This window comes from Salmo salar, chromosome ssa11, assembly GCF_905237065.1.
Source record: "Salmo salar chromosome ssa11, Ssal_v3.1, whole genome shotgun sequence".
NCBI classification, from domain to species: Eukaryota; Metazoa; Chordata; class Actinopteri; order Salmoniformes; family Salmonidae; genus Salmo; species Salmo salar.
Window position 1 is genome coordinate 27336949 of NC_059452.1, and position 27527 is coordinate 27364475.

General features: G+C 44.1%; 1 protein-coding gene across 5 annotated transcripts in view; it reads left to right on the plus strand.

Annotated features, from left to right (window-relative positions):
* Nucleotides 1-2689: 2689 nt before the first annotated feature.
* LOC106562374 (BTB/POZ domain-containing protein kctd15) overlaps nt 2690-27527 on the plus strand; it is a 29272-nt gene continuing 4434 nt past the window's right edge. The window contains exons 1-4 of one of the 5 annotated variants that reach the window (XM_014127225.2): nt 2690-2889; nt 6369-6544; nt 13886-14030; nt 18582-18887. In XM_014127225.2, coding sequence (XP_013982700.1) covers nt 6381-6544; nt 13886-14030; nt 18582-18887 — 615 coding nt within the window. In that variant the 5' untranslated portion in view covers nt 2690-2889; nt 6369-6380. The other 4 variants (XM_014127223.2, XM_014127219.2, XM_014127222.2 and 1 more) reach the window with 4 other exon arrangements.

Consider the following 27527-nt stretch of genomic DNA (forward strand, 5'->3'; position numbering starts at 1 on the left):
ATTCCATAAAGCATGCATATTACTAAAAGCAAGTTCTGGATGTTCTTTTAAAACTTCCTCCACACTTGCCAGGGGAAACAGAGGAGTGTCGAGAAGGGGTGCAATACTCGGGTTAGGTTACAGTTATGAAGAGTAAGCACGCATTTAGATAAGGTGAGTACGACAACAAACTGTTTCCTCTTCAGTGTTTCATACAGTTACAGGGTTCACTTGATGAACCTCATTAAAGCATATAGGAACAGAATGCTTCAATTCAAAATGTGTGATTTGTGGTCAGGCTGAATATTCAAATGCATTACTTTGACAATGTTTCAAAGATCCCAGCAGGTAGTACTATGTTGCACCTCCCAGGCCATTACTGGAGCAGAAAAGCAATTGAGCAGAATGGTAAACAGATTAGTGACTTGTGTTATACCGATGATCCAGGTTGACCCTGCCTGTTACATTGGTGCTGTAACTCAGGGGATGTCCATACAGAGTGTGTATGAGCCAAAGGGGAGAAGTGTCACAGTATAGCAGACTGGGTTTGGCACCTTGACTGAGATCTGAAGACTCCCAGATGTTCCTAAACTTTAGCTCAGCAGGTTCATGTGGTCTTGAGTACCACCAACAAATATGTAAACAGTTTTCTCAATGTCCCTCTAAGATTTCAAATACTATTTCCCTCAATGCAGACGCACATTAAACATCTGAAATAATGGATTGGCCTTTACAGTATGTTTCCTGGTGCACTGTACACAATATTGAAATGTCATCCAATCAAACATATGCTTATACAATGCTGAGTGCAGAGGATGGCAAATTGGATGGATGTTGTAATTCCTGTGCACCCATGCCCCACATCACATCTTACAAATGGATCTCGCAAGAGCAATGCCTCACGTACCTTTTGTACAGACCAGAACCAAAAAGCATTCCAATTACTGCATGTGTCAAAACCACACATAAACACTTTATCAAATTAATATTCTTATGGGTCTAGGAAATCCTACAAACCAGGCATAACCCTTTACAAAAGGGACAAAATGCTGGATAATAGAATAGCACAATATTGTAGTCCTCAACATGTCGATTTGGGCATCACTATTAGTGACACCTGGTTTAAACCTCCAGGCTCTTATTATTCTCATAGGGTCATGAATGAATGCATACAGCACATTAACATATGATCTCTCCAACAGGCCTAGCAAATCCTGACTCATTTTTTCTTTCTCTGTTTTCCTGGTGTTAGTACACTGCACTCAGAATCTATCATGCAGAATACATTCACAATACTGTCTCTGGCACTGTATTAATATTCATTTGGCTTTGTGTAATTGTAGGCTACTTTAATTTTACTTCATTAAATACTTGAAGTGTGTAGGCTTTTGAAGGGAATACTATTTCATTTGATCATAAGGAAGATTATGTTTGTGTCTGACACATTGCAAATATGAGTGTTACAGTAGCTCACTAAGTGGTCAAGTGGTGCGATTTTTTTCATTCAAGGTTGGACTGATACCCACTGAATAAATAAGCAATCATTGTTTCAGGAAACACACTGCTAGTTTAAAAATGATCTCATTTTGATTCGTTTACAGACTCAATTACAATATTTTGACACTGTTATTGGTGTGTGAACTCCAAATATTAATTAATCTGCTATTCTAGTGGTCAAGAGGGCCATATATGAGGCCTGTATTAAGTCTACACTACATGCAAATCTTCAAGCTGACCTACTTCTCCTTTTCACATCAGACACACTTCTAAAATCCATAAATTAAGGAAATTAACTGATGGGGCCCAGGGCAACTTTGTAAGCTATTTAAATCTTTAAATTTACAACTTCCCTGCATACTTCATGTAATTGAACTAACTGCAGGGTTGTTACTTTAATGAGAAAAAAAAATCCTGTCTTCTTGCCTCCAGTTTGTACTCCTGAAGACAACAAATGTATGCCAGAGGGCATGTTTATCTTGCCCTGTTAGGGGGGCTGCTTCCTAAGGCAGCTCTGATTTCTATCCAATTCTTCTAGCCGTTCAGTTTGGCGCGCCAATCACCAGACATGAACCTGGAAACCACCTCCTCTACGAGACGCGTTTTAATTCGATCAATCAATTAAATTGGAGTACAAAAGGCTACCCTTATTGCAATCGAATTCACATTATTATTGTATTCCTTCACTATTCTTTTTTTCTTTGGACCAATAATCATTTCCCACACTGGTTGGCGCCAAATATCAAGAAACCAAATAGCTGAGCGCGGTGGAGTGTCTGGATTCTACAGTAGGCCTACAGTAATTACCGTGTTCAGTGCAACATCAATTATTCACAGTTATTTACACGCAAATAAACAAACACGCAAATAAATAAATAATCACAAGCCTATGTGAGCACCTGTACAGGAAGGAGGAAGAGCAAAGAGATATCACTGTGACTTCCACAGGGTGCCTTTCAGCCTACTATACGTGTGATGCAACATTGATTTATATTTTGGGGGGCATAGTAGCGTTTTATATAACAAAATAAAAATAAAATGCCAAACCGTTATATTAATTGAACATAATGCATCTTTCGGTAAATTAGTAACATCTTTTAGCTGTGCTAGCAGTCTGCCTCGCTGTTTGCATAGGAAATCTTCACTGCAGACATCATCTAGCCCTGTGCTATAATTGAAATGGCGCGTTTAGCTGGAGGCAGGTTGTGAGGGCGCTTTCTGCAATAGCAGAATGCATGTCGATAGACGTCATTTGGTTTTAATGGCCTACAGGACATTTGGTGTTACTACTGGAGACGTTAGTGGAGAAGGGACAGGGGAAAATCGCCGCATGAAAAGTATCCAAGGATATCTACATATTATTATTGTATTGACACTTTGTCGACAAGTTACTAGTGTGCCTTTATAATAGCTGTAAGTACACGACTAGGGAAGCGTGCCCTGTTTTACTTATTCAACTGGAGAATGGAAATGTATGCCTAGCTGGAAATGCCTGGGGAAATTTTACATCAGAGGAAATGACAATGATTAAAATCTGCTTTTTTCCTGCTCTAAATATATTGAGCGACGTGACACTTGCTTGATAGTGAATAGCACTTAACCGTTACCCCCTGCAAACCAGAACGTTAAACCGTTACAGGGGCTGGTATATTTATATGTTTTACTGGAAAATACGAAAAACCTAGCAATCATTATTATATCTGGTCATAGACATCATTTTTGTAACAGGGAGAGAGTATCACTTATTCGTTTTTAAAATCTGACTGGGTGCGAGTAGAGTTGAGCTAATTGTAGCCTAATCCTTGCCCCAGAGGCGTTTGGGCAGCCCGAAGCAAGAATTCGTTTTTTAGCGCTGCTCTGTTATTTAGGGACAGGATTATTGTCTTTCTTCTCATAACAGACCGGCAGTATCATTTAAGCAAAAAGGCACTCAAGAAGCTAAAATACGAAGCAGGATTTTGACCGACTCAAATTTTAAGTGTATACAAATAAGAACCGAAAAGAGAAAGGAGAGATCTCATCTATGTATAAGGTAAGAACGCTGCTTTGCTTCTTCCTGTGCCGCTTTTGTGGAAAGAGCTTGGTCTGAGCAAGTCAGCCAGCATCAGCTATAGATAGATCTTTAAAGCCACAGCGACCCTTCTTTTGAATCAATGTAGCTTTCACTAGTAGATTCACATGTTTTAGAACAGTTTGTGGATACAGTGTTGGCAGTTTTGTTCCAAAGGAGCGGATTCTACTTGAAGAATGCTTGGATCAGCTATTAGATGGCACTCTAGTTCTACGAAACTCGGGGCATGTGAAAAAGGGGAACGCAGTCATGAGCTGGGACTGATAGATACTGGCACGGATTCCCTCGGACTCCTACGATGTTTGAAACGGTATGACTAAATTCATATTAAGATACGGCATTTCCTCATGGTATGATAGCCTGCAGTATCAGCGAACAAACTATACTCAACACCAGGTAATTTGGAATAACTTCACTTGTAGTAGGGCTATGTTTTGTCCAGTCTGGGAAAGGTGTGAATGTTTGTCTAGGCTGTAGTCTTTCCCTTGTTGTCTGTTGATGCTGTTGGCATATTTACGCATTAATTTTACGCATTGTTCGCTTTTGAATCAAACGTCTCTGGATCATAACTTCCTGTTGGTAGAAATTAGTAAGACGCCATATTGTGCATCTGGTAGAAGTAGGCTATCCGTGGGCATCCATGTAAACTGTGTTCAAGAGGGCAAAAGTGGATACACTATGGATCTCTGCTACTGTGCATGTTATTTTGGGCTATTTTATTTTAGAACAATTACGCACATTCTAATCTTTGCTTTGTACAATAGTCAAATATCTTTCTTTGGTACACCGTTGCCCACAGTGAAACCCAACTCTTGTGAACGTTTCGAACCGGCTTGTTGGCTAGAGTTACTACAGCTGGAATGTTGGTCAATAGGAAACTATTATAACACAAAGCCACGGAGCAGATGTCAGTTGATCTCATTCAAACGAGTCAATGGTAATAGTTCCGGTATTTGTCTTTTTTTATTTCAGAACTCTTGTGAGACTATAAGGGAATCGAGTTTCTTGGCTTATAGCCTTTTAATAATGATAATCTTTGCCCCCCATATATATATATATATATATATATATATATATATATAATAATAATAATAATAATATGTTTTCCAATATTTTACGTTACCCTCCACTCCGTCAACTCCTCCCATCTTAACTCTGTGTGTGTGTGTGTGTGTGTGTGTGTGTGTGTGCGCCTCCTATCTGGTATATATTCCCCCAACAATATTATCGGTATTGGTTACTGTGGCCCATGGCTAAATGAAGGGGTGGGATAGCCTCATACGCCAAAAACTTCTTAAGTCTTTTGAAGTCTTTCTTTCACTGGGGCCTGAAATGTATCATCCAGCGTGCGTATTAAATGTTCATTATTCCTGAAGGCTTGGTGGTGTACACAGCGAGGCGGGCAACACCCTGGAAAATTCTGTAGTCTTCAACAACACTTTGTGCCCCAGGGCATCTCGCCTGGAGCAAAGGGCTGAATGAGCCCTAACAACTGCCTTCTGTTGACCTTTTATGGTTAACATTCAAAGTTTAGTAAATGTGCTCTTGCATGGAAGAACAAGTTGATGAAATGCCTTTCTTTCAAGTTATAATAATTTAGCTTATTCCAGCGACCCGCCATTTTTGCAGACATGATGGATATATATTTTTTCATGAAACCACATCCTAATGTAAGTTGCTTGACATTTTCTAACTATATCTGTTTCCACTGAAACTGACTCTGATATTAATTAAACGTTTGTGAGTTGAGATGTTGGGATTTAATTGACAGGCATGTGCGTAATTTGCGCAAATTACAAAGTAAATCCCCATAGGAAAACATGTTATTTTGATCAATCTTGATTAAATTCGATTGTGGTGATTGGTTGTACGCAACTATGATCCCCAATCCCCAAATGTCTGTTTAATAGCCTACATCATTGTTTAACCGAACTCTGACGAGCTGTATCCATGCGCCTCGGACAGCGCTGTGGCCTGAAGCGCGCCAACCCAGTGAATGCTACCTAGTTTGGGAGGGATTCATGTAACGGATAGTTGACATTCATGAAGTGGTCATATGTTTCCCATGCCTTCCATCCAACATCCCCAATATTCAAACCAGCCTGAGGATTTGCGTCCTTTCTCGGTTGAACATGTGGCAAAAGCGTGCCCACGTTTCTAAAAGGTCATTGGAGGATTCCCGAGCAATTAATTAAAACTCCTGACCATGTACATTCACATACATTTTCATGACAGATATTATAGTTTTTAAGTAGTTTGTCTTCACATCTTGGTTGGTCCTGTTATGTTTTATAGTGTTTGATATGAGATGCTATTTTTGATGCACCAGTAACTTTTGTATTACATTTACATGTATAGGACATTATTGTGTGGGGGTAAAATAAAAAAACAACACAACAGTCTTGTAAGGGGTGAATGTTTTCTTATGTCTGGTTCAGGAACAGAGTTCATCGGGAACAAATGCCCTGGATTCCGTATTCTTAGATTGGTGGTTGGTGTGTCTGGGCATATCACGTCTAACACATAACACGACCTTTAATTAGAATATTGCAGTTTGTTTTATCCCCCTAGAGGCTGACACCTAGCATTCCTCTTTCGGGAGCCGTAATAATCATCCTCCTATCCTGCCCTCCGGCGTTGAATGAAAAGATGCAAACATACTTCATTAGAACGGTGGCAATAATTTGTAAACTAAATATGCGAGCAGACAGACATGGAAGTGATCTGATAAGGCTCAGGATCGCACTAGTGGAAGATACAGACTTTCTGGAGACCCGAGTAATTTATGATGTCTATGGCTTTTCCATTTACTTGTTTTCAGGAAGGAAGAAGCATGTCACGACTGTCTTTGACCCGGTCCCCGGTATCTCCTATGTCGACACAAGGAATCCCTCTACCGGCTCAACTGACAAAGTCGAATGCTCCGGTTCACATTGACGTCGGGGGACACATGTATACTAGTAGCCTGGCTACTCTCACCAAATACCCAGACTCAAGGTAAGGAATCGGATATTCTCATTCAATAAGTGAAATGTGTTTGTCTCGTTTATTATCCACAGTGCCAAGATGTGCCACCCAAGGTGCTTTTGTTGTAGGATTCATTTTGAACATTTTTAATACAGGAGTGTAGCCTACTGATATATATTGTACTTGAAATTGTCTCCCACCATAAACTTAAATAAGTCATTGTGCTCAGTAACACTTTTGTTAGGACATGATGCTCCAAAACCCCTCATTACAAGTTTTTGATATCAGTGATATACTTGATTGCTTCAATGATTGTTTCTCTGTAGTTTGATGTTGTATATTGGATAGCCTAACCTCCATATGGCCTCATTTGAATTGTATTTGATTATAACCTGTTTATAACACATGGAAATGTGTAAATTGCAGTTGCTGACTCTTTCATTCACTGAAATGATGCTACAGGTTTATCCACTTTAATTGTACATTATGGAGAGAGAAAATGTCAGCTGTTATTTCCCCATTCTAGTAACAAAACCAATTTATCTAAAACCATCTCTAACCCATGTCCAAATGATTTGCAACTAAAACCAGCCATGAAACTTTATAGTAAAGCTAATAGTTTATGCTGAAGTTAGTTCATGCTTTCTATAGAAATTACCCCTTATGTTATATATTCCATGAACTACATGCTCTAGTCAATTGCTATTACTTGAAGCCAGAGTTTCAGCTAAGCCAAGGTTAACATACACCAGTTTGTAGGAAAATCTAAGGAAATGCTTAGAGGAAAAGTATCAACATAAGCCTTGGATATTCACACAGCTCTGACAGGAAATCACTGTCAACTACTTTGTTTTCTATGTCCATAAACGAGCATGATTTATCTTGTGAGAAAATCTCCATGCCTATAATAGGCCATTGTTTATCCTTAGTATTATTATGTCATGCCTGTCATTGCTATAAGCTGTGTGTTTGGTTCATTTAAGAGGGTTGGACAGCAAGACAGGATAAGACACTGCAGGTACACAATACCTGAGTGAACGTTTTAGTTATTACTAGCATTATGTGCATATTACCCACCATTTTATGACAATAGAATTTGAGTTTCAGTATATCAATAGTTTATATATTTGGATGACTTTCCAGATGTTCAAATACAGGTTGTTTCATATACACTCACTATACAGCCACACATATACCCGGATGTACATTATGCAAATGATACCGTGTTGTTTTACACTTATGTTTATACTATTTATCATGTAACTTTTACACTACCATGTACCTCACACCATGTACCGTTTAAAATGAGGGAGGACGTTTTTTTAATGAACATGGCCTTATTTGTATTACAGCATATTGGATGACTACCATTCATATTCCAATCACCAAATTCAATGTAACAGCAATTGGTTTAGGCTACAACATGATACTAAAATTTTCCCTATACCAATTATGAGGTTGCTACAAATTAGCCTATGAATGAAGGGTTTATGACTTTGGTGCACTCAGGTCGTGAGAAAAATTTGAGGCTACAGACAGTGACACTTTCAATACCGCCTTGCATACTCTTGCCTGCATCTAGCTGATCTAGGGTGTAATCATTAGTCCAACAGTTGCAAACAAGAGTTTCTATTGGACAAATTCAGATATGTTTTTCCACGTTTCGTTCTGTTTGCTAAGAAACGTTTTTCAACAGAATCGGCAGAATGAATACCCCTCTGATCATGCGTGAACACAGTTGACTTTCCTATCAGCCAGATTGTATTCCTTCTCGTATCCATGCGCTCTCCTCCTCTCACCTTTTCCCTTCACTTGTGGACTTCAATGCACAACACATCAGCTTTAATGTGACCAGGCGAAAAAACCTTTCCAAGCCAAACCATATCATAACCGCTACACACAGCCTACATTGTTGTCACCATATTAGCTAAAGTAACGTCATAGTCAACATAGCTAATAGAACTAACACATTAGTAAACCCACTACAATCATGCAGTAAAGTTACAGTGTACAGTCAGTAAGCAGTTTAGCACTTACCCTGTCGGGCCCCGGTGGCAATAAATTAGTAAATCAAAAGCTTACCTTGACTTGGAAGAGTTCCAGTGTTGTGTTAGGCTAAACTAGGTAGCATTTGCTAGCTACGTAAGTGAAATTGAAAGTGAAAATGATGAAATCCCTCTCTCTATCTCTCTCTTGCTTCTCCTTCATGTTGGAAGAAATTCATTTGTTCAAAACTGTTCAACTATTGTCTTTCTCTTTATTTGAGTCAACTACTCACCACATTTTATGCATTGCAGTGCTAGCTAGCTGTAGCTTATGCTTTCAGTACTCATTCTTCGATCCTTTGATTGGGTGGACAACATGTCAGTTCATGCTGCAAGAGCTCTGATAGGTTGGAGGATGTCCTCCGGAAGTTGTCATAATTACTGTGTATGTCTATGGAAGGGGGTGAGAACTATGAGCCTCCTAGGTTTTTTATTGAAGTCAATGTACCCAGAGGAGGATGGAAGCTATCTGTCCTCCGGCTACACCGTGGTGCTACCCTACAGAGTGCTGTTGAGGCTACTGTAGACCTTCATTGCAAAAAGGGTGTTTTAATCAATTATTTGGTGAGATGTGAATATATTTAGTATAGTTGTATCTAAAAATAATAACTTTTTAAATGTTTTACTATTTTTATTTTTATGAAATTCTTTTTTATGAAATTCACTGAGGACAATGGCCCTTCCCTTCCTCCTCTGAGGAGCCTTCACTGACCTCACATAATGATGTTGCATAATGATGTTACACATTGCATATACATTATACATGAGGGTGAAAAGCCATACAAATGTAGCATACACGCTGTATAGTAGGGAGTAGCAGTGCTTTTACAGTAAGAGGAATGACAGGATACCACTGTGTATGTGAGAGCCAGTTCTCTCTCTCTCTCTCTCTCTCTCTCTCTCTCTCTCTCTCTCTCTCTCTCTCTCTCTCTCTCTCTCTCTCTCTCTCTCTCTCTCTCTCTCTGCCTCCTCAGTGTTCCACACAGTCTGCCTCAGGGGTTCACTTTCCTCTGGAGCCAGTGGAGGAGGAGCCCTTTTGTGTGAATTAGGATAATGGCTGACAGAAAGCAAAACAATTACACTGCAATAACCAGACTTATATGCAGTCTTTTTAGAGGACATCCGGTGTGGTGTGCATGGAGGAGTCTAGTCCTAGTCCGCCATCCATGATCCACTGAAACTTGACAATTAAAGAACAAGGTTCAAAGAATTGTAAGTTGATGATTACTTTTAATAGATTGCTGCGTTAATAATGCAGAGTGCGTAGAGAAACTTAGTCTAGTAACTAATGTCTGGGTATTCATCTTCCTCTGTACAGACTGCATTAAGGGACAGGGGTCATCAAACATTGATACCCGCTCTGGGGAGTTCACAGTTAAGGAGATAAGCTTCAGAGCTCCATTCTACTGAGGCTGAGGAAAGTAAATGAGAAGAATATTACACAGACAAGGAAACTATTTTGAAATGACACTTGACACTAGTTATTACTTATTTTGACAATTTCTCTTGTTTCCATTAGCTATGAGGGATGGTATATAGTATAGCTTAAAAACAAAAACAAAACATCACCTTGGGTATTCAAACCAGCAACCTTTTGGTTACTGGCCCAACACTCTAACTACCTGCATCCATCCCTGGTACTGTCTACAATGCCAGGGGTTCCCAAACATTTTTACTTATGCCCCTCTTCCAGCATTTGGGACCCCCCCATGTCTATTTCTATGGGCACAAGCACTGTTCATGACACAAACTGTTCACACCCCTCTTGTTGGTGGAGAGAACATTTTTCTGGAATAAAGCTAATTTTATTGCAATTCTACACATTTTGTCATGTCTAATGTGTATTCATGTAATATTTCAGTGAGTCAAACATCACAACAAAATCTATGGGCAAAAAAACCTAGCTAAAAAACCTTAGCTGACATGGGCTAGTTGATCTGGACATTTCTGACAAGTTATAAATATCTCTCTAAGGTACACAATGACTGACATGACAAGAGGAATACTGATGATGCACTACCCAATTTCTAAATTGCATTCTACAATTTTCTTTTTTTTTTGAGGGTGGGGGGGTGGACCCCCACAGTTTGGAAACCACTGTACTGTGCTACTATACCACTTGTTCTACTTTCACTCAATATACCACTCTCTAAACACACTCTACTTTCACTCAATATACCACTCTCTAAACACACTCTACTTTCACTCAATATACCACTCTCTAAACACACTCTACTTTCACTCAATATACCACTCTCTAAACGCACTATTACTCCCCTTTATGAATGTCTTTTACACATGAACAACATTATTCATTAAAGTTTGAGATAGTCAAGAGTTCAGTAATATTTGAACCTTCAGTTTTAATTTCTGTGTACACTTGACAATGGGCATCCCAACCCAGTTGTAAATCTATTCACAGAGCCAGTGTACTCCCTTGAAGTTGGGTTTGATACATTCATCCAAACACACTCTCTGGGCATTTGTTTTCACAGACATATGTAAGATGTCCTGCAATGTATGTCTGAATTAATTGGGAATCTATTGAAGACAGCTCAGGTCTTTCATTTTGGAGAGAGTGAAAAGCTGCACTTGTCTTGACCCACCCACACCCCTAGCCATGAGTTTCAGACTCTAAACTGTTAGTCTGACATGTGTGGGACCATGAGATGCCTACCTACAGCCTGCTCAACCACGCTGCCTCTACTCAGCACCGCTGGGATGGGAGATCAGAGACGCTCCTGTCCTTCACAAACTCCCACTCTGCCCTTATCTCTCTCTCGCGCTCTCTCTCTCGCTCGCTCGCTCACGCTCTCGCTCTCTCTCGCTCGCTCTCGCTCTCTCCCTCACTGTTCTTCTCTCTTTCTCTATCACCATCTCTCTCTCTCTCTCTCTCTCTCTCTCTCTCTCTCTCTCTCTCTCTCTCTCTCTCTCTCTCTCTCTCTCTCTCTCTCTCTCTCTCTCTCTCTGAGCCAGGCAGGATGGATGGTGTATAGCTCTCTTTCTCTCTACCTGTCTGACATGACAGAAACAAAGCTGGTCGAGGGCGGGGGTCCGTCTTTCAGGTGTTGAGGGCCCCCAATCGGTGATTTACCAAAAGGAAACACTGAGACCGAGGGAGATACAGAAATGGAGAGAGGGAAAAAGAAAGAAAGAAAAGAAAAACAGGCAGCATTTTAATTGCTTTTTAAAAAAGTGGAGATGAAAAACAGAGTTAGCCTGGAGGGGTATGGTGAAATTCTAGCTGGAAGAATTGCAAGACCATATGAGAAAGGAACACCTCGGGCATAACAGGGAGATGAGTATTGGTTTTTTATAAAGCATTTTGCATCGATTTTCAGAGAGAAAGGGAGAAAGAGAGAGGGGCAAGATGGAGAGAAAGAGAGAGAGAGAAGGGGAGGGAAATAGATTGGAGAGAAAGAGAGGGAGAGCATCTTTGCACTGGCTCTCTTTATACAGTTAACAGAAAAGGAAAAACAGGGCAAATTCTACATGATAGGATTCAGTCTATACCTGATGAAGCCCTTTGATACAGGCACTGTGTGTGTCTTTACAAAGCAAAGGATTGTAATGGAAAGTAAATGCAATTCGCTTTAGAAACGTAAACTATAAAGTCAAAGCTATAAAATGGTCCCGTGTGGCTCACTTGGTAGAACATGGTGCTTGCAATGCTGGAGTTGTGGGTTTGATTCTCACGGGGGACCTGTATGACAAAGTATGAAAATGCATGTACTCACTACTGTAAGTTGCTATGGATAAGAGTGTCTGCTAAATGACTAAAATGTAGTACAGCTGTGTGTGTGTGTAGAGATTCCCATAGCTTCTCTCTTTCTTGTGTTATGTCTTATAACAAGATTTAACAGTCACTGGGCAAAAGCAGCTTGTGAGAATTAGACTTTCTGGTGATTTTCTTTGTGGTTTAACTGTACTCAGCTGACCTAAAAGCTGTTAGCATGATTAAAGAGCTGATTACATCAGAACAATGATAACAGAGAAGCCTTCTCTCTGCCAAGAGCTGTTTCTGGGAGAGAGGAGGGAAATGTTTCAGTGAAACCATTTTAAAGGTTACTCTAAATACTCTGAACTGCCACTTCTACAGAAAACTGTTGAGTGACTCATACAAATACTTAAGAAAAACAGTGATTGAGACACCATGTCGATCATGTCTCTAATAATGACCAACATAAAAGTCCTCTTTCTCTTCCTTCCAGGTCTATAGCTACTATACACCTAGTGCAGATCTGAGGTGAAATGAATGAACTAATGGTTGAGAGCTACAGTAGCTAATGATGTAGGATCTTAATTTGGGCCAGTTTGCTACATCAGGAAAATAATCCTGCAGCAACAGGAAATGTGAATTATTATGTGGATTATAATTAAGGGATTGTTTTTTGAAAGGGAAAATCAAGTCTGAAATTTAAAAGTGGAAATTACAGACTTCAGAAGCCTTTGTAAACGTCAAATACACTACACATTTTTTATTTCCTGCATTGCAGGAAAGTTCTCCTGCAACAGGGTGATCAAATTAAGATCTTACACCTGTACCATGACAACCTCACAAGAGATGAGAGACATTTGTAGTTGTCCAATCTTATCTCAAGGCATCGTATCGACAGTATATGGTGGGATGAAAGCTAACAGATTACAGCAATTTCCAGTGTTAGCCTTGCTCCTTATTCACTCCAGGTTACATTTTGAGAGGCTGGATGGATGCTTGGCAAGCTACAGGTGTCTTATTACTTAGAAGTTATGTCCATAATTCATGGGATTTCCCTCTGTTGTTCTGCATTCTAATGGGAAACCTGCGTCAGTTATTTTAGAGAGATTACTTTTTGAGTGAATGCTGATTTTTACAGTGATCGGCACGAGGTGTAATAGTCACACTTGGGCTCTTACTTGTTTTCAACAATGAACCAAATCAATACATAATTCAGTGGAACATTTGTATTTAAAACACAAATAGGTATCAGAGTATGAGCATCAGAGCATCATGGATTCAAACACTATAGAGAAACATATATCATATTTCAGGTACATGTTTGATTTACCCTTTAGTAATAGAGCTTTAAACTGAACCCATAACATGAATTTCTGTAAGTGCCGGCCGAGACACTGTATGTTGTCCTAATCACACAGCAGAAGGGACACTTCAAACAGGCCTGGAACACAGGAAATGTGCCCTAAGCCCCTTGTTTCAACCAGGATGCTAATATATTTCAGACTTAGAGCTAATAAAGTGGAAAAATAAATGGAGGGTAATTGTTTGAAGGCAGCCGCTCAACTCAACCTCATTCCATTATATGTGTGTGTGTGTTTCAATTTCCAGAATCAGCCGTCTGTTTAATGGCACAGAGCCTATCGTGCTGGACAGCTTGAAGCAGCACTACTTCATCGACAGGGATGGAGAAATATTCCGTTACATTCTCAGCTTCCTCAGGACCTGCAAACTGCTTCTCCCAGATGACTTCAAGGTACATGATGATTTGTATTTGCACACCATAGCATCATGTGTACTGTATGTGCTCTGTATGAACTCACACAGTGTAGAGATATACAAAGGATAGATGATTGATTCAAAGTTCTTCTCATCTGAGAAGAATGTCCAACATGTTAGTTTTCGCTGTCTATCAATTTATATTGTAAACGTTATTAACATTACATTCACATTCAATAGGTCAATATCAGCAGTCATTTGTTTTATTAATAAAACATTGGAAATCAAATCAAATTAATCCCCACCGATTTATCATTAAAGTGATGCTTTGAAGGTTTTGTATAATTTCAGCCAGTAGTTCTGAATTTGATATGTTACGAATTGCAAATTATTATATATTATATATATATATATATATATATATATATATTTTTTTTTAATGCAATTTGGACAATATGTTACAAATTTGTAAGTGCTTAAGATCTCAGACTGAACCTTTAATATACAGTGGAGGAAAGGTGAAAATTCGGTCTAAAACATAGCATAGTTCTGTGATGTGAACCAAAGCCCAGAGCTGTTGTTTCTCACAAAACAATGATTTCTATAGAGGTGAGGCCAGGTGAAACAGGCCGTATAGCCCCTGTTCCACTTGTTCCAGTCTGACAGTACCACCCAGTCTCCCAGCCACTGCCTCTCTCTCTGCTCTCAATAGAGTGCCATGACAGTTTAAAGGAACTGGGCTTGAGAGGGAAGTAGGAATACTAGAGAAGGTGAGAATAATGTGGTCTTGAGTCTGACAGAAGGGAATGTGTGGGGAGGGAGTGGACTGTAGGGGATGTCTACAGACAGACACAAACGCACGCACGCACGCGCACGCACGCCTGTGCGCGCACACACACACACACACACACACACACACAAAAACACACACTTTTATACAGTGCTCTACCTGGGAAACTGGAGCGACTTTGGTCCATGTTAGCCCACTGTGGCTGCACACACCTGTCTCCTGTTTCAGAGTGCGCATGAGGAGACTCCTTCCTGGATGCGCTTGGCTTAGCAAAACAACCGGCTCTGGAAATATACACATATTATTGTTACTAAGTTATTCTATTTAGTAACAGAGCAAAGATTCAGGCCAACGATCGATCATGGACTCAGGCCAAATCTTCTGTGATATAACCACTTTGATCGATCTAAAACACAATTAGTAAAATGTAAAGTTCTGGTTGATGATGTCTAAGGAGAGCATATTCAGTGCTCCATCTGTTCCTGTCCATCCGGATCCCTTTTAGTTCAGCTTATTATACCCACATTTCCATGTCTTTCCCCTGTTGGCTTGGAGTAGTTCATCACTCTGGCTAACTCTCAGGGCTAAGCATTACAGCTGAATGGGGACTGACCTGAACAACAGTGAGAACATGAAAGCTTCCTTCACATTTTTGGCAAATTACATTTTGGTTTTGGTTTGATCTGTATAGTGTACTGTATGGAAGCTATAGCTGTTCTCATCCACTCCTATTCTACACAGTCCAATCAGTCAATGACTGTAAGTCAAACGAATGCAGCATCAGGCCTCATTGTTTCAACTCATTACATGAATTCACTCGCATCATCCAGCCTTCTCTCTCTCTCTCTGTTGATCTGCATACCTTTCAATTTGTGTGAACTCTGAAAAAAATGCAAATATGGTTAGGAGGACTTGAGCATGTTCTTATCTGAACACAATCAGTGTTGGTGTCGCCCCAGGCCTGGGTCTCTTCTGCTGCTGGCAGCCAACATGCTGTGTGTTTAGCTAAATCAATGTGAAAGCCTGCTTAGCAGAATAGTAACAAATATTCAGCATATATCAGTAGATGTAATACAATATTCACCCTTAATGTGCTTTCCACATGACATATTTCAGACATTATTCAGACTACAATGAATCACAAAGTGTGTAAGCAATGCCCAGTCAAATTAGGTGATGGTCTTTAAACATTCTGGTGTGTTTTTGCATGTTACAATGATATTATTTGATCAATGAAGAGTAAGTTCTTTATTTCTCAGAACGATCCAGTAGATTTCTCAGTCACTCACAGTGCTAGACAAAGTGTTATTGTAATATTACGGCTAATTCATTTCCCATTTCACATTCATTATCGTCTTGTTCATTATCACTGAATATAGGTCAGTGGTATTGCCATATCCATGTCAAATGACAGTGCAGAAGGTAACTTCTAATTTTGTTGGTTTAGTTACCTGTAAAAAGTATTTTGTTCTTGTTTTGGATCAAGATAATCTCTCTCTGTCTGCTCCTTCTCTGTCGCTCTCTCCCCATCTCTCTATTTTGCTCTCCCTCCCTCCCTGCGATGTTGCCTTGCCAGTGGGTGATCAGGTTGGATCATTATTTTGGAACTCAACCGGCCTGTCTGGACACAGGATTGTGGGATAGATTGTCTCTTGGAGCTGGCAGCATACAGCCAAGACAGAGCTGTTGGGCCTGTCTACCCTCTCATCCTCACTTCAGCATTACGTTAGGATTATTCTGTTGTTTTCTGTTCTGCCCGGCTCAGGCTCAGGATAACTAAAGTGCCTCGCAGACAGACCTCTGTTAAAAACACATCCATCTCTGGCTTCAGACGTGTGAAGGATGAGGAGCTACACTTCGATACAGAGAGCCCCTAAGGGGGAACGTCTCTTTACGTATTTTGTCAGCCGCAATGAGAAGGGCCAAGAGAAGGGAGAGAAAAAAAGGGACCGACCCACCTCTTCACATTCTGTAATATTAAATATTAGAATGTCTGCTTAAGATGTGTTGCGTCACCGCCTGCTTCAGCTAGAGTTGGTTTTGGGCCATTCCTGGTTTTCAGATGGGGGGTTGAATGAGGGTTAAAGAAGCAGAAGGTTTTTCATGTTAGGGTTTTACATGCAGGGGGATTTGAAAGTGGCTATTTCTTCCATCCTGACTGAGGCAGGCAGGGTTAATAATATGTTATTTGCTGCTATTGCCGTACCATACTCTGTACCCAACAGTGTTCTGGAGAGGCGAGGGAAAACTCTTTTTAGATTTGGTTCCCCCAGCACCCCTAGCACCCAACACCCACAGCCAATGATGATGCAGTCAGACTGAAACAGGCACTCTCTCTTTCTTTCCTCTGCACAAACCCTAACTTACTTTAGAAGTGCATAAAGACTACAATACACTGCGATCATCAACTTTTCTCTTGAACCAGATTCTTTTATAAAGAGAATGATTACAAGGTCCTGATACTGACCAAATATATGGAGGGTATGGCAACTCACTATGTCATGGGAAATATTGTTAAGAGAACAAGATTCTAATATCCCATAGCTCTTTTCAACAATGTGACCAGCTATGCTAGTTAGCAATGCTGCTGCTAGTTAGTAACAGCACAGGTCCAAGGTTTGTGACGACGTTATCTTAAGCTCTGTGTATTTTCGACTTACCCTTTGTACAGGAAATACATCAAATAACATTTTTAGGAATGCAGCTACCATAAATGTAGCAATTTACCTTTGTGAAATTTTCAGCTAGAGCTTCCGGTAGCTAAATCAATTACTGATTGTTTTGCAAGCACATTTACAATACTCATTTGACACAATATAGAATTGTGAAATCAGAGCTTAACATCGGGCCACTATTCACATTAGACATTACCATAAAATCCCCTCTGTGCAAAGCATGCATAAAAATTCAACCATGGATTATATTATAATTGTCCTCATGTTCACTTCTTCTCCCATATATATTCCCCTCACCTCCCCTCTGTTAGCTAACTACCAATAGCTTGCCTTTCCTCCTCAGTCTTCCTGGTATTTTCTATGGTAGTGTTGAACGATGGTGCCATCTGGTCTTGTGGGAAATTAGAGGCAAGAGCGCAGGGGCAAATGGCCCCCAGCAAGCACAGCCCAGGGGGGGGAGGCAGCTAGGCAATCTGCTGCAGCTAGACTGTCTGCACACAGGAATGTACCATCCCATCCCACATCACTGCAGCCTGGGCTCGCTGAGCCTCGCCTCACTGACACAGGCCTCTATAGAGTAGAGCTCAATACAACATGCTAGAGGATTACTCAGCCCTGCCAACAGCTACTGTTGGAGTAGAGAGTGACTGGCTGATTGCAGCTATGGCCATGGTTAGCATGGCTGTGGTTCTGTTAATTAAAAAAAATACAGGCCTTTCTTGTAATCAACTGGAGACTGATCTGGTTTACCAGTGAATCATTCTTCAATCTGAGATATTTTAATGTTCAATGTGGGCCTAACCGAGATCATTTGTAACCAGGAAATACCATGAGATTAATATGAGGGACTATAAAATACACTCTTTTAAAGCCACTTTGATACAGAAGTGATTTTTTTCATTGAGGGTTAGGAGAATTTACACAGCAGGTTAGGAGAATTAACGTAGCAAGTTAGAAGTCTGAGGTTAGGGTTAGGGAAAGGGTTAGGGTTAGCAAAAATGCTCTCCTAACTTGCTAAGAAAATCAGTTCGTATCGAAGTGGCGTGAAAAGGACAAAGAGGTCTGTCATGAAAATGACTTGGATTTGAGTGTTTGTGCATGTTTCCTATCCTGTCCCATCCAGGAGTTCCACCTGCTGTACGAGGAGGCTCGGTACTACCAGCTGTCCCCCATGATTAAGGAGCTGGAGCGTTGGAAGCAGGAGAGGGAGCAGCGCAGGACGGCCCAGCCCTGTGACTGCCTGGTGGTGCGGGTGACGCCTGACCTAGGTGAGAGGATCGCCCTTAGCGGGGAGAAGGTGCTCATCGAGGAGATCTTCCCCGAGACTGGAGACGTCATGTGCAACTCGGTGAACGCCGGCTGGAACCAGGACCCCACGCACGTCATCCGCTTCCCCCTCAACGGTTACTGCAGGCTCAACTCTGTCCAGGTAGATAACGTTTTGTCTGTGCATGAATGTCGGCAGCCGTCTTGAATCATCACTAGAAGGTTTTTTGTCCTGGCGATGAAAACCCCAGAGAGCCTCTGTGACTTCTGTTTTCCTATAGTCTTGAGGGAGCAGGGTTTACAGTGGGTATAGTGGTGTATCACGTTTTACAGGTGTGAACTTGACTGTTGACTGTTCTAAAGTCATCACTGGTGATCTATAGGACAAGGACTCCACTTTGAAATGTCCATGTAAAGGCATGTGACCTGATTTGTGTAGCCACAGACAAGATGACTGTTCTGTAGCAACAACCCCTCATCATAACTCACATGGGATAATAGTTACTCTGATGTGATTTAGAGTGAATTTGTTTAAGATGTTCGGAGATAGTGACATGTTTTTTCAGCCACTTGTAGGCGTATGTCACAGCAATAATATTAATCTTCCTCTCAGAAAGCACTCTTCCCTCTCCAAGGTTTGAATGAGGCTTTAAGGAGCGGAGCAGCCTCTCACCACAGCTCTGTGGTATCATCAACACCTCATTGCCAATAGCCATACAGATCAACACATAGAGGAGCCTCACCCAGCGCCCAGCATGCCCCACACTACCCCCAACACGCCAGGCAGGCGTTCTGCTCTGACACCTCCACCGCCCTCCTGCCAATGTGAGAGACCACCTCCGGGGCTGCTGCCTAGCTGCCTGAGCAGCGGGACAAAGCCCTGTCTCCTCTCCACTGTCTGCCTGCACTGCGACCATGTTTTCTTCTCGCAAAAATGAGAGGGGTGAAAAAAAATGATATGCATAATTTACGTTTGACTCCTTTTTAAGACACAGCTCCTCTTTTTAAAAAGACTCCAATATAACACCGCCCGGGGAGATTGAAATACACGTATTGCATTTTTTAATACCATACTTACAATTTCTCAAACAGCCTAAACCGGTTTATACTTCTTTTATAGATTTTTAAATGGCTTGCAATATAATTAATTGGCCGCATCAACTAACACAACATTTTCCCACTATGTTTACCGCCGAGTCTGGTCTCAGTGTGCGCCGTACATCTGTCTCAAATGGACTGGGAAGGATCCCTCCTATTTTAGTTTTCATTATCAGGCCTTTCCCACAGACTGTGGAGCTGAGGTGAAACCAACCCACAGACTCGCTCTCTCTCTGTGAAGCTGAGGTGAAACAAACCCACAGACTCGCTGTCTCTCTGTGGAGCTGAGGTGAAACCAACCCACAGACTCACTCTCTCTCTGTGGAGCTGAGGTGAAACCAACCCACAGACTCACTCTCTCTCTGTGAAGCTGAGGTGAAACAAACCCACAGACTCACTGTTTCTCTGTTGAGCTGAGGTGAAACAAACCCACAGACTCACTGTTTCTCTGTTGAGCTGAGGTGAAACCAACCCACAGACTCGCTGTCTCTCTGTGGAGCTGAGATGAAACAAACCCACAGACTCACTGTCTCTCTGTGGAGCTGAGGTGAAACAAACCCACAGACTCACTGTCTCTCTGTGGAGCTGAGGTGAAACAAACCCACAGACTCACTGTCTCTCTGTGGAGCTGAGGTGAAACAAACCCACAGACTCACTGTCCCTCTGTGGAGCTGAGGTGAAACAAACCCACAGACTCACTGTCTCTCAGTGGAGCTGAGGTGAAACAAACCCACAGACTCACTGTCTCTCAGTGGAGCTGAGGTGAAACAAACCCACAGACTCACTGTCTCTCAGTGGAGCTGAGGTGAAACAAACCCCATTATTCAGTGCCTGCATCCCAAATGGCACCATATGCCCTACATAGTGGGGAATATGGCACCTTATATAGGGAATAGGGTGTCATTTGGGGCTCAGGCAGCGTGTGAATGACTTTGCGCTGGTAGAAACGGAAGCCTGCCTTCTCTTCAGGGTTTCCTGTTTGTGATGTTTGTGTTAGTGAATGAGGGACAGAGTGGGGCTCTAGAGGGCTTTGTCTCAACGTATAGCATTTGCCCGGATGGGGAGGTGTTGTTCGCGTCAGGGTTCCTTCTCTCTCTGGGCTGGCCCCTTTAAGACAAACGCGCATGCGCACAGACACGCACACACACAAACACACACACAAGCACACTGCAGGGGTTGGCAGATAGGCTCATTGAGCTGCTGTAGGTGAGGGGAACAGAGAGCAGATGGAGGTGAGGGGAACAGAGAGCAGATGGAGGTGTTTTCTGGTGTAAGGGGAGATTTTTCTAAACAACTTCCTCATCCTGTCCTGTGTCATTGTTGCGTGAAGGTATGAGAAGGTTATGAGAATAATCCTCATCTTACCTGGCCAGACAATGTGCCTGTGATCTGATTACAGTCCTGGACCCCGACCCAAGGGAATGCAACCACACCCTGCCCACAGAGGAAGAAAGAGAAGAGAAAAAGAGAGAGAAAGATTTGAGAAAGAGATGGAAAATAGTGTTGGGAACTTGTGTATTTCCGTGTTGCCCTGGTTTGGATTCTTCAGTCTCAGTTTTAAATACAGAGTCATCTGATGCCCTTAGTTACAGCATTTCTCTTCTGATACAAGCGCAGGTACATTCATTATAATTAATCACCAATAAGATTTTGGGCGGCTTACTAACTCATTTTGTCTGAAAAATCGTTCTTGCCAACTCCAATGAAAGAGAAAACCTATAAACAACCCCACCTTGGTGAGTGAACGATTCATTCCTCCAGTCATGAAAGGAATTTAGGGGGAATAATGCAAACCACCTGTGATGTAGAGCCATGGGAAAAAAGGACTGGGCTGCATAAGTGGGAAAACATTTAGCTAAAGAGCCACAGAGGTGTATACACACACACACACACACACACACACACACACATGCAAACACACACACACACACAGTCCCGAAGCAGGAGCCGGCCGGTACACACCTCCGTACATCACAGTGATGGAGCACTGTGATCAAGCCAAACGCAATCCTTCCTTCATCACCCTGACAGCAACACTACTCTGAGACGCCCCTGTCCTTCCTGTCCCCTCTCACTGCCAGGGCTGCCAGGGCCGGGGACATTACATGGCCCAGTCACTCTCTCTGACACGTCATGTCACATAGCCAGCCTATCAATCCATACTGGGTCAGCTAGTAACAGGGAGAACATGGCTCCACCCTGCAGTCTGCCTCAATCACCACCACCCTCACCACCACCACCTCCACCACCACCACCTCCATCACCCACACTACCACCACCACCCTCACCACCACCACCTCCATCACCCACACTACCACCACCACCCTCACCACCACCACCTCCATCACCCACACTACCACCACCACCCTCACCACCACCACCTCCATCACCCACACTACCACCACCACCCTCACCACCACCACCTCCATCACCCACACTACCACCACCACCCTCACCACCACCACCTCCATCACCCACACTACCACCACCACCCTCACCACCACCACCTCCATCACCCACACTACCACCACCACCCTCACCACCACCACCTCCATCACCCACACTACCACCACCACCCTCACCACCACCACCTCCATCACCCACACTACCACCACCACCCTCACCACCACCACCTCCATCACCCACACTACCACCACCACCCTCACCACCACCACCTCCATCACCCACACTACCACCACCACCCTCACCACCACCACCTCCATCACCCACACTACCACCACCACCCTCACCACCACCACCTCCATCACCCACACTACCACCACCACCCTCACCACCACCACCTCCATCACCCACACTACCACCACCACCCTCACCACCATCACCTCCATCACCCACACTACCACCACCACCCTCACCACCACCACCTCCATCACCCACACTACCACCACCACCCTCACCACCATCACCTCCATCACCCACACTACCACCACCACCATCACCACCACCACCTCCATCACCCACACTACCACCACCACCCTCACCACCACCACCTCCATCACCCACACTACCACCACCACCCTCACCACCACCACCTCCATCACCCACACTACCACCACCACCCTCACCACCACCACCTCCATCACCCACACTACCACCACCACCCTCACCACCACCACCTCCATCACCTCCATCACCCACACTACCACCACCACCCTCACCACCACCACCTCCATCACCCACACTACCACCACCACCCTCACCACCATCACCTCCATCACCCACACTACCACCACCACCATCACCACCCTCACCACCACCACCACCACCTCCATCACCCACACTACCACCACCACCCTCACCACCACCACCTCCATCACCCACACTACCACCACCACCCTCACCACCACCACCTCCATCACCCACACTACCACCACCACCCTCACCACCACCACCTCCATCACCCACACTACCACCACCACCCTCACCACCATCACCTCCATCACCCACACTACCACCACCACCATCACCACCCTCACCACCACCACCACCACCACCACCACCACCTCCATCACCCACACTACCACCACCACCCTCACCACCATCACCTCCATCACCCACACTACCACCACCACCATCACCACCCTCACCACCACCACCACCACCACCACCACCACCACCACCTCCATCACCCACACTACCACCACCACCCTCACCACCATCACCTCCATCACCCACACTACCACCACCACCCTCACCACCATCACCTCCATCACCCACACTACCACCACCACCATCACCACCCTCACCACCACCACCACCACCACCACCACCACCACCTCCATCACGCACACTACCACCACCACCATCACCACCACCTCCATCACCCACACTACCACCACCACCATCACCACCACCACCACCCTCACCACCACCACCACCACCTCCACCACACTTACCACCAGCACCCTCACCACTACCTTCATCACCACCACCCTCACCACCACCACCTCCATCACTCACACTACCATCACCACCACCCTCACCACCACCACCTCCATCACCCACACTACCACCACCACCATCACCAGCATCACCACCCTCACCACCACCCTCACCACCTCCACCACCCTTACCACCACCACCCTCATCACTACCTTCATCACCACCACCACCCTCACCACCACCACCACCTCTACCACCCTCACCACCTCCACCACCCTCACCACCACCACCACCTCCACCACCCTTACCACCACCACCTCACCACTACCTTCATCACCACCACCACCCTCACCACCACCACCACCACCACCTCCACCACCCTTACCACCACCCTTATCACCACCACCACCCTCACCACCACCACCTCCATCACCCACACTACCACCACCACCATCTCCACCACCACCACCCTCACCACCACCACCTCATCACCCACACTATCACCACCACCATCTCCATCACCACCACCACTACCATCACCACCTTCATCACCACCCTTCCGGATAAAAAACACAGAGCACATGATAAACTTAGCTACCAACACTATTTCTGGCCCTCCTGTGTCAAAGTTTTATTACATTTTAGTCATTTTAGCAGAGCGACTTACAGTAGTGAATGCATACATTTCATACAACTCATACATTTTTTTTTTTTTTTTTCTGTGCTTATTACAAACTTATATTGTGAAGGCAGCAGTTGTCCCCCCTAGAAATGGAACACTTTAGTGTGATCAGACAACCACTTTCTAATAGGTCTTTTGATGCTTGTGATGAAGTGGAGAATGAAGATGCGGTAGAAACAGCGGTGCGCCTTGTCACATTTTAATAGCCATGTATAGTTAAACAAAGTAAGACTCCCTCTGTGCAGCACCACATTACTCTGAGTCTGCTCTACCTGTCACTCACACCCAGCCCTACGTCCTGACAACTGGAGACTTAGACCCCCAGCCCTACGTCCTGACAACTGGAGACTTAGACCCCCAGCCCTACGTCCTGACAACTGGAGACTTAGACCCCCAGCCCTACGTCCTGACAACTGGAGACTTAGACCCCCAGCCCTACGTCCTGACAACTGGAGACTTAGACCCCCAGCCCTACGTCCTGACAACTGGAGACTTAGACCCCCAGCCCTACGTCCTGACAACTGGAGACTTAGACCCCCAGCCCTACGTCCTGACAACTGGAGACTTAGACCCCCAGCCCTACGTCCTGACAACTGGAGACTTAGACCCCCAGCCCTACGTCCTGACAACTGGAGACTTAGACCCCCAGCCCTACGTCCTGACAACTGAAGACTTAGACGAGTGCTGCACAGGCATCTCTAGCCCCTCTGGAGATGTGTGTGTGTTTGTGTGTGTGTACGCACGTTCGTGTGACAGCATTCCTGCGTGTGTGTATGTTAACTCCAGTGTTTGTGTTTGAACTCCGGTGTGTGTATGTGTGTGTGTGTGTATGTGCACTCCGGTGTGTGTGTGTGCACTCCGGTGTGTGTGTGTGTGTGTGTGTGTGTGTGCACTCCGGTGGCCATCAATATTACATCACGCTCTGTTTCCAGCCATGAGGCTCATCCACTTTGATTCCTGCCTCACCGGCTTCTCTTGTGTCTCTACTGCGTTCTGTTCCGTTATGATGCTGGGAGGTTAGTGGAGCGAGCTTGATACGTATCCCCTGCTCATCCCCATGGCGACCCCAGGTTTGAGTGGCAGCGCTGTGATGTCCCTGTATGCTGTACAGGGGGTGGGGGTTGAATGTGACAGTGGCTGATCCCTCTGCAGCCAAGTCAACCCTGCAACAGTGAGAATAGTTTAGTATGCTACAGTAGGCTACGTTTATGAAGGTGCACAGGGGATGAAGTGAAGAACTGTATGCAACTATGCAACTTTCAGAAACCACTGTAACTCCTGGGCAATGAGTTTTGGGTTCTGTGAAAGAGCCAATACCTTATTTACAGCAAGAAGGGTTAAAGACACTTGAACATTGGTACATTTGGCATTTTGAATCAAAGATCAATGTGTTGAAATTCAATATGACATTTTGAGGTTAAATGCAATATACAGTATTTACAGTGTAATAATGCCTCATTATCAGAATGTTTTAATTAAGAGTATCTTTATTGATCAACCCTTCTCTCCTTTGTGACTGAACGCGTCGACTAACGTGACAGTCTCACATATGTAAGAAAAAAAGAAAAGAAATATGGGGTGAAAATGCAATGTGATGCAATGATCAAAGCAGAGAGTGTAATATCATTTCCATAATCGTTACTCCTCTCCATCGTCTGTCGTGGATTTGGGGAGCGTTCGTTTGATGCTTCGGCAGGTCTCTTAATTAGTGCCTCTCTTAAGCTCACCATCAGCCGTCTGCCGCCTCTCTTTCCCACAAATGACTGACTCCGTCATCGTCACAGAGCTCCGGAGGGGAGGGGAGGAGAAGAGAGAGGGAGAGGGGGTAGTTATCATTATTGGAGTTAGTTAGGTGAAAGAAGAAAAACGCTGCTGGCCCACATTAGGCTGCGTCCCAATTGGCACCCTGGCCTATTCCCTATATAGTGCACTAGTTTAGACCAGAACCCTATGGGCCTTGGTCAAAAGTAATGCATTACATAGGGAATAGGGTGTAATTTGGGATGCACTCTCTGCCTTGTTTTTGCATCAGGGCAGGGGGGGGAAGCAGGGCGAGGTGGTAGGGGGTTGTCTAAACCAGCCATTAATAGTTGAGCAGGCCTGTTTAACAAGTCCTATCAGTCTGTGTGATCTGTGAATTCCTCAGCAGGCATCCTAACCCCCAGACTGAGGAGGCTGCGTGGCTCAACCACCAGGACTAATTGTCCCGCTTTAGCCCTCCAATGGGGCCACCACTCTCGCAATTAGAGAGGCCACTCTCACTTGTGTGTATGTGTGTGTGCGAGTGTGTGTTTAAATGGGGCAACAGGCGAAACGCATGTATTTTGCGTGATCTTCGTCTCTGGCTTCATATCTGGCAATATAAGGAGAGGGAGGCTAGCCCTGAGCGAGACCTTTCATTTCCATACGCTGCAACACTCCATTAAAGGAACTGGGGAATATATAAATACACAGCACTCCTCACATTGGGATTTAGAGATACTCCCTCTCCTAAAAAACCCAGAAGGATTACAGGAGATGAAAAAAATCTGAGCCTCACTAACGTGCATCCATCCCTCTCACATCTCAGTTTTCTCCCTCCAGCTCCATTATCCAGTCAGGGGCATATTCTCCCCCTATCCTCATTCACCACGGGTCCCTCACAGCTCCTCACAGCTCCTCACAGCCCCTCACAACTCCTCACAGCTCCTCACAGCTCCTCACAGCCTCTCACAGCTCCTCACAGCCCCTCATAGCTCCTCACAGCTCCTCACAGCCCCTCACAGCTCCTCACAGCTCCTCACAGCCCCTCACAGCTCCTCACAGCCTCTCACAACTCCTCACAGCCCCTCACAGCTCTTCACAGCCCCTCACAACTCCTCACAGCCTCTCACAACTCCTCACAGCCTCTCACAGCTCCTCACAGCCCCTCATAGCTCCTCGCAGCTCCTCACAGCCCCTCACAGCCCCTCACAGCTCCTCACAGCCCCTCACAGCTCCTCACAGCCTCTCACAACTCCTCACAGCCCCTCACAGCCTCTCACAGCTCCTCACAGCCCCTCACAGCACCTCACAGCCGCCTCTCACAGCCCCTCACAGCTCCTCACAGCTCCTCACAGCCCCTCACAACTCCTCACAGCT